Raw genomic sequence first — 15616 nt, 5'->3', positions numbered from 1 at the left:
TAATTGTGCCTTATCGTACTATTTTTTTAATTAATTAATGGCCACTAACAATAGTAACCATAAGGTATAATCAACTCGAATCACAGCCGTTTGTACCCAACTATATATGTTATGCTTTATGCTTGTATAGAAATTGGAAGGCAATACAAATGTCCGAGCCTTAAAGGAGCACGATCTGCAACCTCCAATAAGGACACACTCGATTCGTATTTATCCAATGGCGCCTCTAAGCGTGATGCCGAATGAATATAATGTTGTCTGTCTCAGATTGGAGTTGTTTGGATGCTCTGGTAAGTACCTTGTTATAGGAAGTTAACGCTTGTGTTAATTTTAATCTGAAATTAAAGCGAATTGAAGGAAAATTACTGCCTCATATAGGAAATTAACGCGAAGAGGAGGTAACATTTCAAAATGAAGGAAATTAACGCGACAAACACATACATAAAAACCTGTTGAGAGAACAGGAACAAGTTTATTTCAACACTAGGTGTTAATCCTAAACGTAAGGGGTTAAGCGAATACTTAAATGACAGATTTCCCTACCCTTATATACCTAAACTTGTAAAAGCCTTACCCTTTTATATACCTGAAGCATAAAAAGGTACCCTTTTCAGTCTGAGCCTCTCCGTATAGGCCATTATAGGGATCCCCCTCAACAAAAAAAACATTATTGTAAGTAAATGTACGTCCACAGATGAACTTATCCATTTCTACAAAATCAAGTCACTCTTTCGCTGTTATTTTATGTATTTTTTCACAGTCAAAACCTGTGGGGATCCAGGAACTCCCATCAACGGTGAACAAGCTCATGTGAAGATTGGTTATATTTATAGTGGTTCAGTGGAATTTACTTGCAAAGATAACTACACACTATCAGGAGCAAGTGAGATTTACTGCGAAGAAACGAAAAATTGGAGTTCGCCTCTTCCACAATGCTGTGGTAAGCTGTGAGGTGGGACACGAGGGCGGGAGCCCGGGAGATAGGGGGCGGGAGGCGTGAGGTTCAGACCCCCTACCCCCAAGCAAAAAAGATTAGATTACTTTGTGTTCATTAGTAGAGTTTATAAAATGGGCGAGCATATGAAAACACCTAGCACATTGTCAACCTGGTTTTTGATGCTCTTCTTTAGAACAAATCTGAGAATCGCCAGTCTTAAGGCCTGACCAAACGGCAACGCCAAGTGGACGCAAGTTGTCGCAAGTTGAACTTGCGTACAAACTTGCATTGGCTGGCCAAACGGACTCGCAAGTGCACGCAAGTTGTCAAAGAAGCCATAATGCCATAATGCTACTGCGCGCGCTGAAATGTAGTACTTGAAGTAAACAGCAAGACTTGTGTCAGTTGACTTGCTTTGGCTGGCCAAACGGTAAAAAACTCGTCTTGCGTGCAAATTTAATTTCGACCAAAGTGAACGCAAGTACACGCAAGCCCTGGCCAAACAGAGACGCAAGTGGACGAAAGTTGAAACTACTTGCGTCTTCGTTTGGCCAGGCCTCTACTACCACAAAGAAACAAACTATATGTGATGCTGGGGTCAGGGGACAAAACTCTTGAGTTTCCGTCCTTTAGAATGAACAGATTGGGACTTGTGTATTACTAGCTATAGCTGGGAGGAGATCATTATAAAAGAACAAAAACAGCAATAAATTGAAAATATAATGTACTTTTAGCTCCATGTCCCGATCCCGGCGTGCCTAGCAACGGAAGGAGAACTGGTGATGATTTTAGACATGGTAAATCAGTGACCTTTAAATGTCAAGATGAGTTTGAACTGAAAGGAGTGGCAACCATCAATTGTAACGATGGAACATGGACAGACGATATACCCCAGTGCAAAGGTAAAATAGCGGAGCTCCTCCGCAGAGCGGAGCCCCATAACCATACGAGAATTTTCATAGTCATCCTGACTGGCGGCATGGTTCGCAGGCGAGTGCGCTCTACGTCCGTACGTGTGACGACGTCGGGCAACAAGGCGGCCACACGCTAGGAATGGGTTAACGTTAACGTCAGCTTTTTTTACATCTTTGATACTGGACATCCATGTTGTGGTCAATTGATAGCTTTCAAAACTGGCAAAGCCGAACCAAGTGTTAAATATTTAACAATTATTCACCGAAGTGGAGGTGGATAGTGGTGGATAAATATACACCAACCACGTCCCCAGGGCCTTCTCGGCGACGAGTTTTCAAAATGGCGGCTCGTCACGAGCCGCCATTTTGAAAAGGCCCTGGGGACGAGGTTTAATATCCACCACATTTACCGACACTGAGGTGATTAGTTGTTTTAGTATACCGTAAAATTCCGGTTATTAGCCCCCCTGCTTATAAGCCCCCCCCCGGTTATAGGCCCATCATCCTGGAAACAAAAAATACAAAACATACATCCGGTTATAAGCCCCCCTCTACCGGATGACAGTACTGAACAGGGCTAAATGTTGCTTTTGTGCGTTTTTAACTTAAAAACGTATTTCGATCAACACTCCCGAGGCTCGTTTAGAAACGTTTTTTTCCTTTCGCTTATAAGTCCTCCCGAATATAAGCCCCTTCGCTTATAAGCCCACCCAAAAACCCTTACGAAGTTGTATGCCCAGGGCTAATAAGCGGAATTCTACGGTATACAACACAAGTTGAATAACTAGCGGACTAAAACACCTCTTTCGGTAAACAAAACGAGGCGCGAAGGCAGTTTGTTTCTCTTTATCTGCTCGGAGGTGAATAGAACTTTGCTAATCTCCTCCGAGTTAACCAATCAGCGCGCGCAAACAGCACTATTCACTTGTGTGGTATATACTAAACTACAAAACTTAACAATTATTCTATGAGCCCGCGTTGGATACGAGGTGGTAAATAGCCAACGAGGCGCGAAGCGCCGAGTTGGCTATAACGACTCGTATCCAACAAGGGCGAATAGAATAATTGAAGGCCTAAGCGCAAGAAACGCACTTTGTGTTTTGGCCAAATTAAAAAAATGTCACTAACAACTCCAAATTTCGCATGCAAGTTCGTTTACGTTTGCTTAACATTGATCTGTATTCAAATTCGCTGAATCTAGCTTCGTTTTTTAGAAATTACGTATGCAAAGAACAAAGGCGTTTTGCAAAGCTTACGTTCTCCACCGTCAGCCAGCAGCATGAGTTTTTCGACACATCGCGTGTAAATCTTTCCTTCTAGCGTTATTTAACTGTCCGGGGAGGTTGAAAAACGTGTCAGAGACATGATTTTAGTTCCTATCCACCATTTTGAGGATTCGCTTTAAGAAAAGGACTGGACTGAACACATTGTGACGCGATGTCACCTGATAGGCGTCACGTGATAGGAAAGAGAAAAAAAAAATGGCCGTTCGTTCCTGAAAATCATTTGAAGCCTTTGGTTAGTTTTAGCGTAAGTGCTGCTGCCAGGTGGTTGAAGGACATCATTAAGTCTGAATACCCGTAAGTTTACAGCATCGCTCGAAGAACTGAGTGATGTTTCTGCCTTTGTTTTGTACAACAGCGCTGTTTAGCGCTTCGGAAAAAACGTTGCACAAACCGAGGTAGTTTTGAGCCTGGCGGCATAGAGAGTCTAAAACAAGAGGTTTCCTGCCGGGAACTTCGTCAACGCGAGTTTTGCAGGATCCGCTTGGGTGCTGCCGCGACAAAGTTGCCGAGAAGTGACCTGGTTTTAGACTTTAAAAAATTCTTTATATGTTCCCCAGGACACCTTCCCTTCGCAAAATATTTTCTGTGTCTCATTAAATATTCATCAATGAATCTATCGATTCGTGCGAGCGAAAACCTCATAAGTTTATCTTGTTTTCGCGGGATTTTGTAGATGTGTGATGATGTAAGGAGTGGAGATAGAAGTGAGAGCAAGCCGGCGGCACTCAACTTAAAGCAAAACTAGTATAATGTGACAACACGAGCAAACGTATTCAATCAACAATCAGTCTTTATTTCACTTTCACCTCGGCAAATTCAGTACAGCTAACGGTAACGGTAACAGAGTAGAATAGTCTTGCCCGAAACAACAAAAACTAGATAACTGCAAGCAGATTGCAGAAAAAGCTAGCTGCAAGCAAACTGGCGTGAAAGCTTACTGCATTAAAAGCGCGATCTATAAAAGGTTGAGGCTGACTCTGATCCTAAACTTAACTTGAAACGGCTTAACTCCCTAATCCCTTGGGGTTAGTGTTAAACTTTTTTTTTTTTTTTTTTTTTTTTTTTTTTGCGTTAGGGCTAGGCTTTTGCGTTAGGGCTAAGTCTGTAACCCTAATCTGAAACTCTAATCCCGACCCTACGGCCTTGGGGTTACCTTTTGCGTTAGGGCTAGGACTTTAACCCTAAAAATTTAGCTGACTTCATCGTCTTGAGAAACAAAAGATTTCCTTTATTAATCGTTTGTAAAAGAAAAGTCAAAAGACGCCGCGCAAGCAAAAACCTTGTCTTTTTGCATGTGTTATTTTTCGAAAACGAAGGAAAGACCAGCAAAATTAAATACAGGGCAGTGTTGAGCACACGTAAACGAACTTGCGTGCGAAATTTGGAGTTGTTTGTGAGAATTTTCAATTTGGCCAAAACACAAAGTGCGTTTCTTGCGCTTACGCCTTCAATTAGGCTTACAATTGTTATTTTTTACCATATGTTTAATACCAATAATTAAATAGGAAATTATTGCATGGGAAAATATTTTTCGTTCCCCGCCCTCTGCTCCCTCGCGTCTTTCGTTTTGCGCTAGCGTCCAGGTCTCTCGATCGGTGAACCGTTCGCTAACAGAAGACAAATAGGAAAACATAGGGCTGTGAACAGTCTAAATTACAGCATTTCATTCTAAATTTTGTACGTGCGACTTGGTATCACTACCTGGCATAATAGTATTTGTCTATAAACCAGGACAAACAAATATTTCACGAAATTTCATTGATTTTTAACCCTATCCGGACCGGGAGGGGCGGAAAGTGCCCGCGCTAACTTTGAACGCTTATAACTTTTTCAAGATTCAACCAAACGCTACCAAACTTTGCGAATTTATCTTAAATTTATCTGGAAATACTTTGGTAGGATAAGTTGCTGTGTCAGGAACTTGACGTCACCATGGCAACGGTATTTTGACAGGCATGTTTTCCCAATTTTGTAATTTTCGTGTTTCTATTAATGAAAAATAATTTTAATGCAATTATTTTCATCCTTTTACGATTTTTAAGCACAGTTTTATTGATTTTGAGTACTTTGCAGTAATTTTGGGCGGTTTTATGACGTTTTGGAAAAAATTCAAAATCCAAGATGGCGGATCCAAGATGGCGGCTGTTTTGACATTATGATGTAATTGTCACGTGATGTGACGTCATCTTCCCACGTGACGTATACCAAAAGATAGGTGTTTAGACATACTATATATTCCCTAAGTTTCATTGTGATTGCTTAAATATTCTGGACGTTACGGAGGTCTGAAAAGATCCAAAAAAGCCCGCTCTGAATAGGGTTAATAAATTAAGGTTTCCATGGAAACCGGTGTTTTTCGGGCTTGGCACTATATCTGAAAAAAAATTCTGTTGGTGACCACTTCCATTGTGCCAAGTTTCATGCTTGTATCAAAAAGTGCACAATTCAACTAAAATTTCGAGCTAAGCCGCCGGACTACAAGAGCACCTGAACGCACGCTTATCAAATTCTTTTTTCTCGCAATCGACCAAAGCAATCCCCACCACTGTTTCACACACGATTTTAAATGGAATCAAACTACTATAAGATGAAATTGCAATTCACAGGCGCGTCGTTTTCTTTAGATATTACCCCATTTTCTCGTTAGTAAATTTTTGACTGTATTTATAGGCCCGAAAACTTCATCCGAAAATATTTCGAAAACGCTCTCATAGAATTTGTTCAAACTTTGCCAACATCGAGGCAGCCATGTGTGGTACAAGCTCCTTTGAGTGATTTTCAAAAAAAATCTCCTGGTGCCGAGTAATACGAGCGAAAGTAAAAAACGCAATGACGTCATTTCGTCGCTATGGCAACTCTGATGTCAATATAACACTGGTCATAAAAAAAATTCATCTTTATCTAATACAACTGTGGTGATCGTTTTTCGATAGCATTGTTATTGGCGACGTAGTTAATTCTCAAACTTGAGCGGTGTTACCCCTTGAAAATCCAGTTGAGCCACCTTAAGCTCCATTGTTCAGTTCTTTTGAAATACAGCTGTACATCCACAGAATCGCTGCCCAAGAGTCACAAGTCCTATTCATTCGTCTGAGCTCAATAAATCCAAAGATACTCAACCCTTTCATTGGAACAAATTCGACAATTACCCCAAGCTTGCCAACAGGTAAATCAACGAGCCTTCTGTATCAATTAGCCAGCAGTATACCCCATTTCTGAACAACGCAAATAATCCACGAGTGTGTTGTAATGACAGAAATGCAGAATACAATACTTAAGCCTGGAAGCTATTGAAAATAATAAAGAGAACCCGAAAATTGAATCCTGATTGCGTGAAAGATAATGTACATTGCAGTTCTGAGATGCAGGACTCGCATGACGTTTGACGATATCCATCAATTGAATAAGCGATGAAAGGAACTTGTCAATGCTCAGTTAAACTGGGGCAGTAATACAAATTCAAAGTCATTTTTACTTTTATCTCGGACTCCCAAAAAGCTTTTCTTTTTGAATTTTTTGCAAAAGAAACACCACAAAATTTCCTCATTTTTGAGTGAAATTGACCTATGCTGACATTTTTTCCTGGTTTTCCTGTGGACAATTCTTTACATATACATGTACATGTAACTATTGGCAAACTTTATCCAACTTTTTGTTATTTTGTCTTCTTTGGTTTTAGATCCTCCCAAGGCTCGGCTTGTAAGCCCTGTCTCTAAAGTGGTGGAAGCCAGAGTGGGTTCTTCCACAAGTTTTACCTGCAATGCCAGTGGTTTGACATTACCAAGTATCAGATGGATGAGACAGAGTGGTTCCAGTGTGAATGAGATTGTTGCTAACAATGTAAAATACCAAGTGGATTCTAGTCCTGGATCTTCCCAGCTGATCATTAAAAATATTTCTGATGATGATCAAGGTTATTACATTTGCAATGCCTCAAGCTTTGAATCGCATTTGGAGAGAGTCTTCCTTGGAGTTATCTGTAAGTTCTTGTTGCATTTTTAAGTTAACTAAATAGAGTTTTTCTCTAGAAATGTTAAGTTCAGAGCCACCTAAGATTTATACAATAAGGAGGCTCAGGATTCCACCCACAGAAATTAAAGGAAACCTCCACTCTTACAACGAGTTGATGTTGAATTATTTGGAATAAAATCTTACAAGACAAGGGAAAAGATTTTCCCTGTTAAATTTCATGTGTGTCGTCATTTTGGATTTTCAGGACATGTAATGGTTGCCGCTATTGTTTGGAAGCAAAGAGGCTTTTGAGCAACCATTACACATAAAATCCAAAATTGGCGATTCCAGAAAATATTATCCATACCATACCACGGACAGCTTCCATATTTTAGCCCCCCCTTGCCTTCACCATGCCCTCGAAATTCCATAATCGTTAACCCCCCTTCGGATTTTTCATTTTTTCGTCAAACCCTTAAGAATTCCTGGTAGGGTTTGCAAATATGCCCAATTTGGCGTATTTTACATAAAAAAATTATTTCAAGTGACTCGATTTGTACATAGCGGGTCATTATGACTCAGGAAATTCTGGGATGAAAATGTAAAAAAATAAGACTTTTCTCCTTACCCTTGTTCAACAGATACAACCTACATTAACTTTACATTGCCGCAAACTGGTACAGAACATTAAAATAAGAATATCGTGTGACGCACGTGTGAACACTCGGAAGATAATACGATCAAGTGCACTGACATATCCACCATCTTGAATTTGAGCCTTCAGGGTCAGCAGTTGCTCCCAATCCCACTTGCTTTAAAACGGCGACTCAAAGGGTAGCAAGAGTTTCCACTCCACTGAATGGGCTAAATATTTTGCAGATCCACCTTGACAAGTCGAATGAAGAAGTTCATCAACGTTAAGGGCCTCTGAAGCTTACAACCCACATTTTATCGGTTTTCTTTTGTAAATGAATGCAAGCACATGCCTGATCGATCGATACTTGTCTCGTATCCTGCTTCCGCGATGCGGTCGTCAGTTTGTCATTAATTATTTACGAATTAGTAGTCCACAAAATAAGCATTTTCAAGGAACACACTCTTATCTGTCTCCTCTGGCAATCCAAGATCTGGAACTCCCTTATGCCTTCGGAATTCCGATCGAAAGTATCCCCCATACCTTTGGAATACCAGTTCAAAAAAAAAAACCCTTGCCCTCAGATTTCCAAAAAGCCCTCTGTGGTATGGTATCAGTGATCCATCTACCTCCTCGTCACTTGTCTCCAATGTGTAAAATTTCCGAAAGAAGCAAGGTTGATTTCCAGCTGTTTCCATCCGGACGCAAACACTGCCAGCACTGTGTTTTTGCTTTTTTCTTGATGCAGAATTTAAGCAGTAATTCGAGATGATAAAATTATCTTCAAATCATGGCAGCGTGAAAAAGCATTACAAATGCTATTAAAACTCCATCCACTACATAAACACTAGCACCGCTTTCTATGCGTTCCTTTACCTTTAATGTTTGTATTTTCTGAAGCACTGTTGTAATTTTCTAAAACGATAGACACAATTCAAGCAGCTAAATAAACAACAAGAAAGACAAGTCTCCCAAAAGATAGATATCAGGTAACAACATGTACGCATCAAATCTGTTTGCCTTCAAAAGCCTAAAATTCTGGACTCAAGATGGACAAATGAGGGAAACTTGAAAAAAACTTTGTTTAGAGTTTATTTTCAGCTAAGATGAAGCCAAGAAATGTATCCACAAGCATAAAAAATATCGAAAATTTTAAAGCTGTGCTGTTCTGCAATTACCCACATGTTCACGTTTAAGGCAAAGTTTTAATTTTAGCAGACGGCTTTTGGAGTCAATTGTACACTAAATGGATTAACCCACCCTACAAAAAATTACATCTTAATTCCAAGCAATAACAGTACATCACCATTTTGTTCTCAGAAGTCTTAAGGTTGGGGGGGGGAAACCTTAGGCTCATCATTATGCATTTATTTAAAGCGTATTCACAAGGTGCAACGACTGACATCGACAACTTTACGAGATATTCATGACTGGATAAAAATATGGGTGCGTGTGCGTGATTTTTAAAAAATAAATAAATTCCTGTTTCTTATATATTTTAACCAATTTAAAACAACACTTGGCGTTTTACGTTTTTATAGATTGTAGGAAGTCTACGAGCTAATAATTATTCAATTTGTTTTTGTTTCTGCAACTCAGAGTAATCATAATAATATTCAGCATACACAATCATGTCCTTCATAAAAACGCATTGTTCTCACCTTAAAAAACTCATTAAAAATTCATAAAGAAAATACAAAAGAAATTAATGTTTAAAGAGTGTCTAAAACACTCGGCTGCGCCTCGTGTTTTAAACTTGATAAAACACTGCTTCTCATTTATTAAATATTACGGTACATAAAAAGCGTGGAATATAATTACCATAATTACATCTCTCTTTTGGAAACTTATCATGTTTTGGTCAGGACACCTTGGGAAATCTCAAAGTTTGGACTTTTCCGACAATTTTGTGACAGAGAAAAATTCTCTGTAAAATTTGAGCTTAATCGCACCCATAACAGTCGAGAAATAAGCGTTTCAAAAGATGCAGGTCAAGCAAAATTTTGCTTCATGAATTTATTCATGCTGTAGGTATCCCCCCGCGACTTTAAGAAGCCGCATTTGCGCCATGTACAAGTCCGTGATTTGAATTCAAAACGCATTTGAAAGCGCTATGACACTGGCCATGTTTTCACAGTGGTGAAAAGAAAGACGAATCCTTCACCAACAAGGAGGCCCTGCCAGGGTAAATTCCGACCAGCGACATGGCCCAAAAAGTAGCGACAGCACATACAATAAAATCGCGACAAACGACAACCCTTTTGAAAAAACTTAAATTCCGACAAGGACAAGTACCGTAATTTCTATTCAATTTTACTACCGACAGCGACATGGCGCATTTTTAAATTTAGACAAGCGACACGGGAACCCCCTTGGCAGGGACTCAATAAGGTTTTCTAAGCACTCTGTACTTCATGGTTTTCCATTTAAGGGCCACCTTAAAATTCTAAAGTATTTATTAATAATCTCCTTTTCGTTTTAAGTCCAAGAAATGGTATTTTTGTGTTCACAATAAAAAACAAGGCCTTCGAAGTTTGTAAATACGTGCTGCGCAGCACCATGATTTTCTTGTACATTTTCAATGCACGAAATATAATGACGAAAAAACTTTCTAGGACCCTAAGAGTTCCCTAAAATTATGTGCAGAAAACATACTCTGATTGGTTTATTTACCCTTATTATCTGTAGAACAATAGGAGAACCAAAAAGTCCCCACCGAGGGAGGCAAAGGGCATTCACAATGTGCATTTTACGAGCAGCACAGACATTTTAGGGGTGTTCTCGCACGGGTGGTTATGGGCGGCACAAATGAGTCATTGTTCCAAATTCTTGTTTCAATGATGAATGAAACAATGCCAGCTGAAGACTCACCAATATCAGTACTGGACTCATTGAAAAGGTTTGGGACTCACAGGTTAATGGCTTGATGAGTCCTAGGACTCATTGACCTAAATTTGTAGATGGATCACTGTGATATGGATATTTTCTGGAATCGCCCAATGTCGGTGGGCAGGAAATTTAAAACCCATAATTTTTTCCATCTGTTATTTTTATTAAAATGTTATTTCTCCCTTATACTGTAAAATTTGAATTTTGGCATTATTTCAAACAATTTAACGTCAACTTGCTATACCTGTAAGAGTGGAGGTTCCCATGTCTGTTTTGTTGACGTGGGGTGGGGACACAGTCACAGTTCAAGCTCTGAAGTGACATTAACACATACCATAAACTTCTAAAAGCGTCAACCCCCCCCCCCCAAAAAAAAAGTAGTAATTGAAAGGACACATGCAACAACATTGCCCTTGAGTTTTGGCTAAATTATCTGTCAAAGCAACTCCAAATTTTGCATGAAGGTTTGTTTACGCGTGCTAAACATTGCTTTGGTCACGTGTGGTCTTTGATTCATTTTCAAGAATAAATGTTGCAAAAAAACATTCTACAGCTTACATTGTCTACAGTAAGTCAGTAGTATTTTTTTATAGTTTTGTTATCGTTTTCTTACATCTTTGCATACTGTACATAACATTGTCTGACATTTCAGACTAAAATTTTTTCATACATTATACACTTCATTGCATTACATTATTATCAATTATAAACATAGACTTACATATATCCTTAGATAAATAAAGAAAATCGGCCTAAACAAACTATACGCACTTAATGAGAAAAAATTAAAATTAATCAATATTATTAATACATTAAGTAAATTAATAGAATAAATAAATCAATTAATATAATTAATAAATAAAAATTTTCCAGTGTTTCAGCATCTTTGCTACATGTATTTATGATTCATTAAACTTTTGAAAGCCGTTTGTGCTCTAAAACTAATTTACAGAGATATTAATTGGAGTGCATAAGGGTCGTTTTTTTATTGAATGAATCATGCTTTGTGGCAATACTGTACGATGTTAAAGTTAACTTTTTTTGAAAGCGTAGTTTTGTATCCAAGTTTACTGCTTGAGAAGAACACAAGAAATTGCAATGTCACAGTCTGCGCTGTGGTAGCTTCGCGTGTGAAGGACGCTGCTGATATCCGCTCTCCTGGTGATCGAGGTCTAGCTGCCAGTGGCGGGACCGGGGATGTCTCCAAGACACTTTGTGCAGTTCCTTGCACTTGAAGTAGCTGTTGGTGATGCAGAGGCCATGGTGGCAGCACAGCTCCAACAGTCTCTGACCGTTCACATTCAACTTGCCAACACCGAAGTGGTTGAGACAGGTGAGCCATGCTTGCCAGTCAGATCCAATGCATGCGTTGAAGTCACCTAGCAGGTATAGGCTTTCGGAGCGGGGGAATTTGGGACACTGTCTCCTCCAGGGCCTTGTAAAACTGATCTTTGGCCTCTGGGCTGGACGTGAGGGTCAGGGCCTATACAGACAGGAAGTTGACAAAACCACTTGATGTCTTCATGCAGAGAGCGAGGAATCTTTCACTGCCTCCAGTCGGCGTTTCTGTACTGGGGAGCAGCGAGTTTCTCGGCTCGGCTGCCTCGGCTCGTCCTGGGACAAGCCTTACCAAAGGTGAAGTCTGATTCTCTAAGAGAACCGCTATCAGCAAGCCAAGTCTCCTGGAGACAGGCAACGTCGATGTTAAGTCGTGTCAGCTCCTTGTTGATGATGGCGGTCTTGCGGCTGTCATCCATCTGCTGAAGGTCGGCAGAGAGTCCGGGGCACACGTACCCAGTAGAGCAGGCGAGCAGGCGAGCCATGGCAGGGCAGCACCTTTCAAGCTGTGGGCTGCCCAGCTTGATGCGGATTTTAGCTGCCCATTGAAGCTACGAGGGCTTCTCCCACCGTAGGAAGAGACCCCTGCTGCTCCAACCTACGCCAATCGGTCGGAAGCTTAGAACCGGTAAACTGCCTCATCCCGTATTGTACCGGGATAACTTTAGTTAGAAAATTTACACCTTGGTGATCCAAAACAATGCAAACCACCTTAAGGTTACTATTGTAAGTGGCTACTAATTTTAGTGAGTTGGGCTAAAATCGCTAAATTTAGTGCTCGCTAATATTTGTCTTGGGCAAATTTAATTCCCTCCCACACCAAAGGGAAACAAAATAAGCATAGTCCACTTAAAAAATTCTTTTAAAAATACCGTAGTTATTCGGTTATAAGGCGCACTCAGTTATAAGGCGCACCCCAAACTTGGCAACATTGTTATGCTAAGTTTACAAACTGAAAATTCTCAGAAAACACTCGGTTATAAGACGCACCATGAGTTGGAGAGTTGAAAAGACGTAGTGATCAATTTAAGGACAGTTTTTTCTTACAAAATTTGAATGTTTGATGTTGTTCATACTCCTTGGCACAATCTTCGAGTAAAAAGCTAACATTTCCTGCTAAAAAAGACGTAAATCCACTTGAGCAAAACATCTTTCCATCGTTCATGCTTCGAACGTAGCTGCTTAGTAACCTGGCAGATGTGTAGTTACCAGTGACCACTGAGTTTGTAGCTCGGTTACCAAGTTCTCAAGCATGCTTTGTATCGCTACGAACTTTGTTTATCGAGTGTTTTTCGAAGATTCTCAAGTTTTTTGGTGTTTTCCTTGTCTTCTAAAGTCATTTTCCACTTTCCACGCTTAGAAAGGTTTGTTACAAATGAGTATGCTTGGTTTTCTTTGTCTACTTTCAACAAAATGCTGGCATATACTGGTGTTACTTAAACTCGTTTTATATCCGCAATAAAAAACTTTGCGTTGTTCTTTCTGGCAATGTAAGTGCTACCGACTGGAATTTTCGAGAAAAAAATTTCAAAACTCCGATTTCGCATTTCTTCATATTCAGTCAAAAGAAACCCTTTGGTGAACTATTTACAAAAATGACATTTAAAATTTTCAAAGGGTTTTTATATTTGAGAAAATCGGCAAAAGGTTAAAAGGCCGTTTTCGCGTCCCCGCCACCATAAAATTTTGTCGAATTTTTGTGGGTATTCAAAACACTCGTACGGAAAGAAGGTTGAACGTATGAAATTTATCTTTGGCAGGTATGCGGGGCATCCAATATACTACACAGAAACATAAAAATATTGCAAAACGATGCAATTAAACAGATCTTTTTTAAAGCCCGAAAATTGGTATTTTGAGCACTTTGGTAAACACTTGAAACAAGGGTAACTTTGGTGGCAAAAATCGTGTCCTGGTACATCGAAATTTGGAATAAAATATAGATCGGCGTTAAGTACTATTATGGTACTGTAACATATAAAAAATTCAGCCCGGGTAATTGAAAAACCACCCGTTGAGAGAAGTAAACGCATAGTGAACATTTCATGTATTGACTACAAAAATTGTCACGGTCACGCAACACTAGTAAACACATTTCGATCTGATTTAAGGCTACGTTTACACGGACACGGTTTCATTTGTAACCGCATCGAAAGCGATGCGGTTACGCCTTTCGTTTACACGGCACCGATCGAAACCACTACTGTAACCGGGTCGTTTTAAAAACGCTGTCAAAAGTGAAGCGTTTTCAAAACGATACGGTTTCGTTGTCGTGTAAACGGTCAAAAACGGCGAAACCGCATCGATTTGAAAACGGCCATGTATTTTGGCACGAACTGGCTGGCTTGCGAAGGGTAAACATAGCGAAACAAGCATAGACAGCAGCGCTCGGCTTATACAATCACATTCGAAAACAGTCGGAAAATCGTTAAATAGGCTCCGTGTAAACACTTCGAAACCGTGTCGTTTTCGATGCGGTTTCGAGGTCATGAAACCGTGTCGATTGATAACCGTGTCCGTGTAAACGTAGCCTTATTCGATGTGTTTTAGTTTTGCTCACTTTGGCTACAGTTTATGCTCGAAAAAGTCTACCTATCTTATGTATAATTTACTGTTTTGTATTCATATAAAAATTAATTGTAGAGGATGGGATAATTGATCTGACCGCAAAAATACAAAGGTCAAGTTTCGTGTCATATTTACCGACTTTGCCGCTCACACTGTGTAACTCGCACTGTGAAAGAAATAAAACAATTCAAAGCGAAATGTCTTCACAAAGTAGTCTCGAAGCGTGTCATATTTTATTCTGGTGGTTCTGTTTCATTAAATTACTAACTATTTAACACTGGTAAAAGTTATTTTTAGTTCCGGCTGTATCGATTCTGTAAAGTTTTTCGAATACCTCGGTCTGTGTGTCAACAACATGAATTTTGCAAATCGTGTTCATAAACAAGATGATGATCTTATCGACAAGCGTATCTATAGGAGAACATCGCAAAATGAAGTAGCTGTGTTCAACTGCTTGTATATTTTCCTTTTAAGAGTGCGGGTCCTCGACTTGATATTATACGCCAGAACTGATACATGTACATGTTTACCAAGAACTGCAAGAACTGGAATTAGATGTCTGTCTGAATGTCTGTTGATTTCCTGTTTAACAATAACAATAAAAAAAACACTCTTGGCTATAAAGCAAAAGATACTATACCACTAGCAGCAGCTTACCATACATGTCCAAACATAACAAGTAACGATTCTCGGCTGGTTGAGCAAATACCAAACACATTCGAAAAGGCGAACTCCACAGCCGTTGTCAGCCGTCGTCACGCTCTCCCCTTCGCTCCACGCTCCACTGTTCCCAAGCTGTCTGCCTTTCTCCCGTTTGCAGTTCTCTGTCTTTTTACTGCGGCATTCACAACCAATCTCGACTCCCTCTTTGTACCTCCAGACTCTTAAAATCAAATTCCATCCTTTGGATAGCGGGGAAAGGGAAGGTTTTATACGGGTGTTGGGCGGGGGGAGGGGGGGGGGTAGGGGGTCAAGGTTTATTTTGTCATTGATCTTATTGTCCCACAAAGTGACTGACCAGATTACAAGAACTGCAGAAGTAATCGTTACCTTAAGGTTGCTATTTTTAGGGGCTACTTATTTAAGCCATTTTTCTGAG

General features: G+C 39.9%; 1 protein-coding gene across 1 annotated transcript in view; it reads left to right on the top strand.

Annotated features, from left to right (window-relative positions):
• The window catches only part of LOC144664044 (uncharacterized), a 136553-nt gene that overhangs the window by 3103 nt on the left and 117834 nt on the right, over window positions 1–15616 (top strand). Inside the window, exons 5-6 of the mRNA XM_078525166.1 lie at window positions 131–290; window positions 761–940. Coding sequence (XP_078381292.1) covers window positions 131–290; window positions 761–940 — 340 coding nt within the window. The remainder of the gene's footprint in view (window positions 1–130; window positions 291–760; window positions 941–15616) is intronic.

Source organism: Oculina patagonica, chromosome 8 (assembly GCF_052425735.1).
Source record: "Oculina patagonica isolate OP01 chromosome 8, crgOcupat, whole genome shotgun sequence".
NCBI lineage: Eukaryota > Metazoa > Cnidaria > Anthozoa > Scleractinia > Oculinidae > Oculina > Oculina patagonica.
This window is presented reverse-complemented; position numbering and strand designations above follow the sequence as displayed.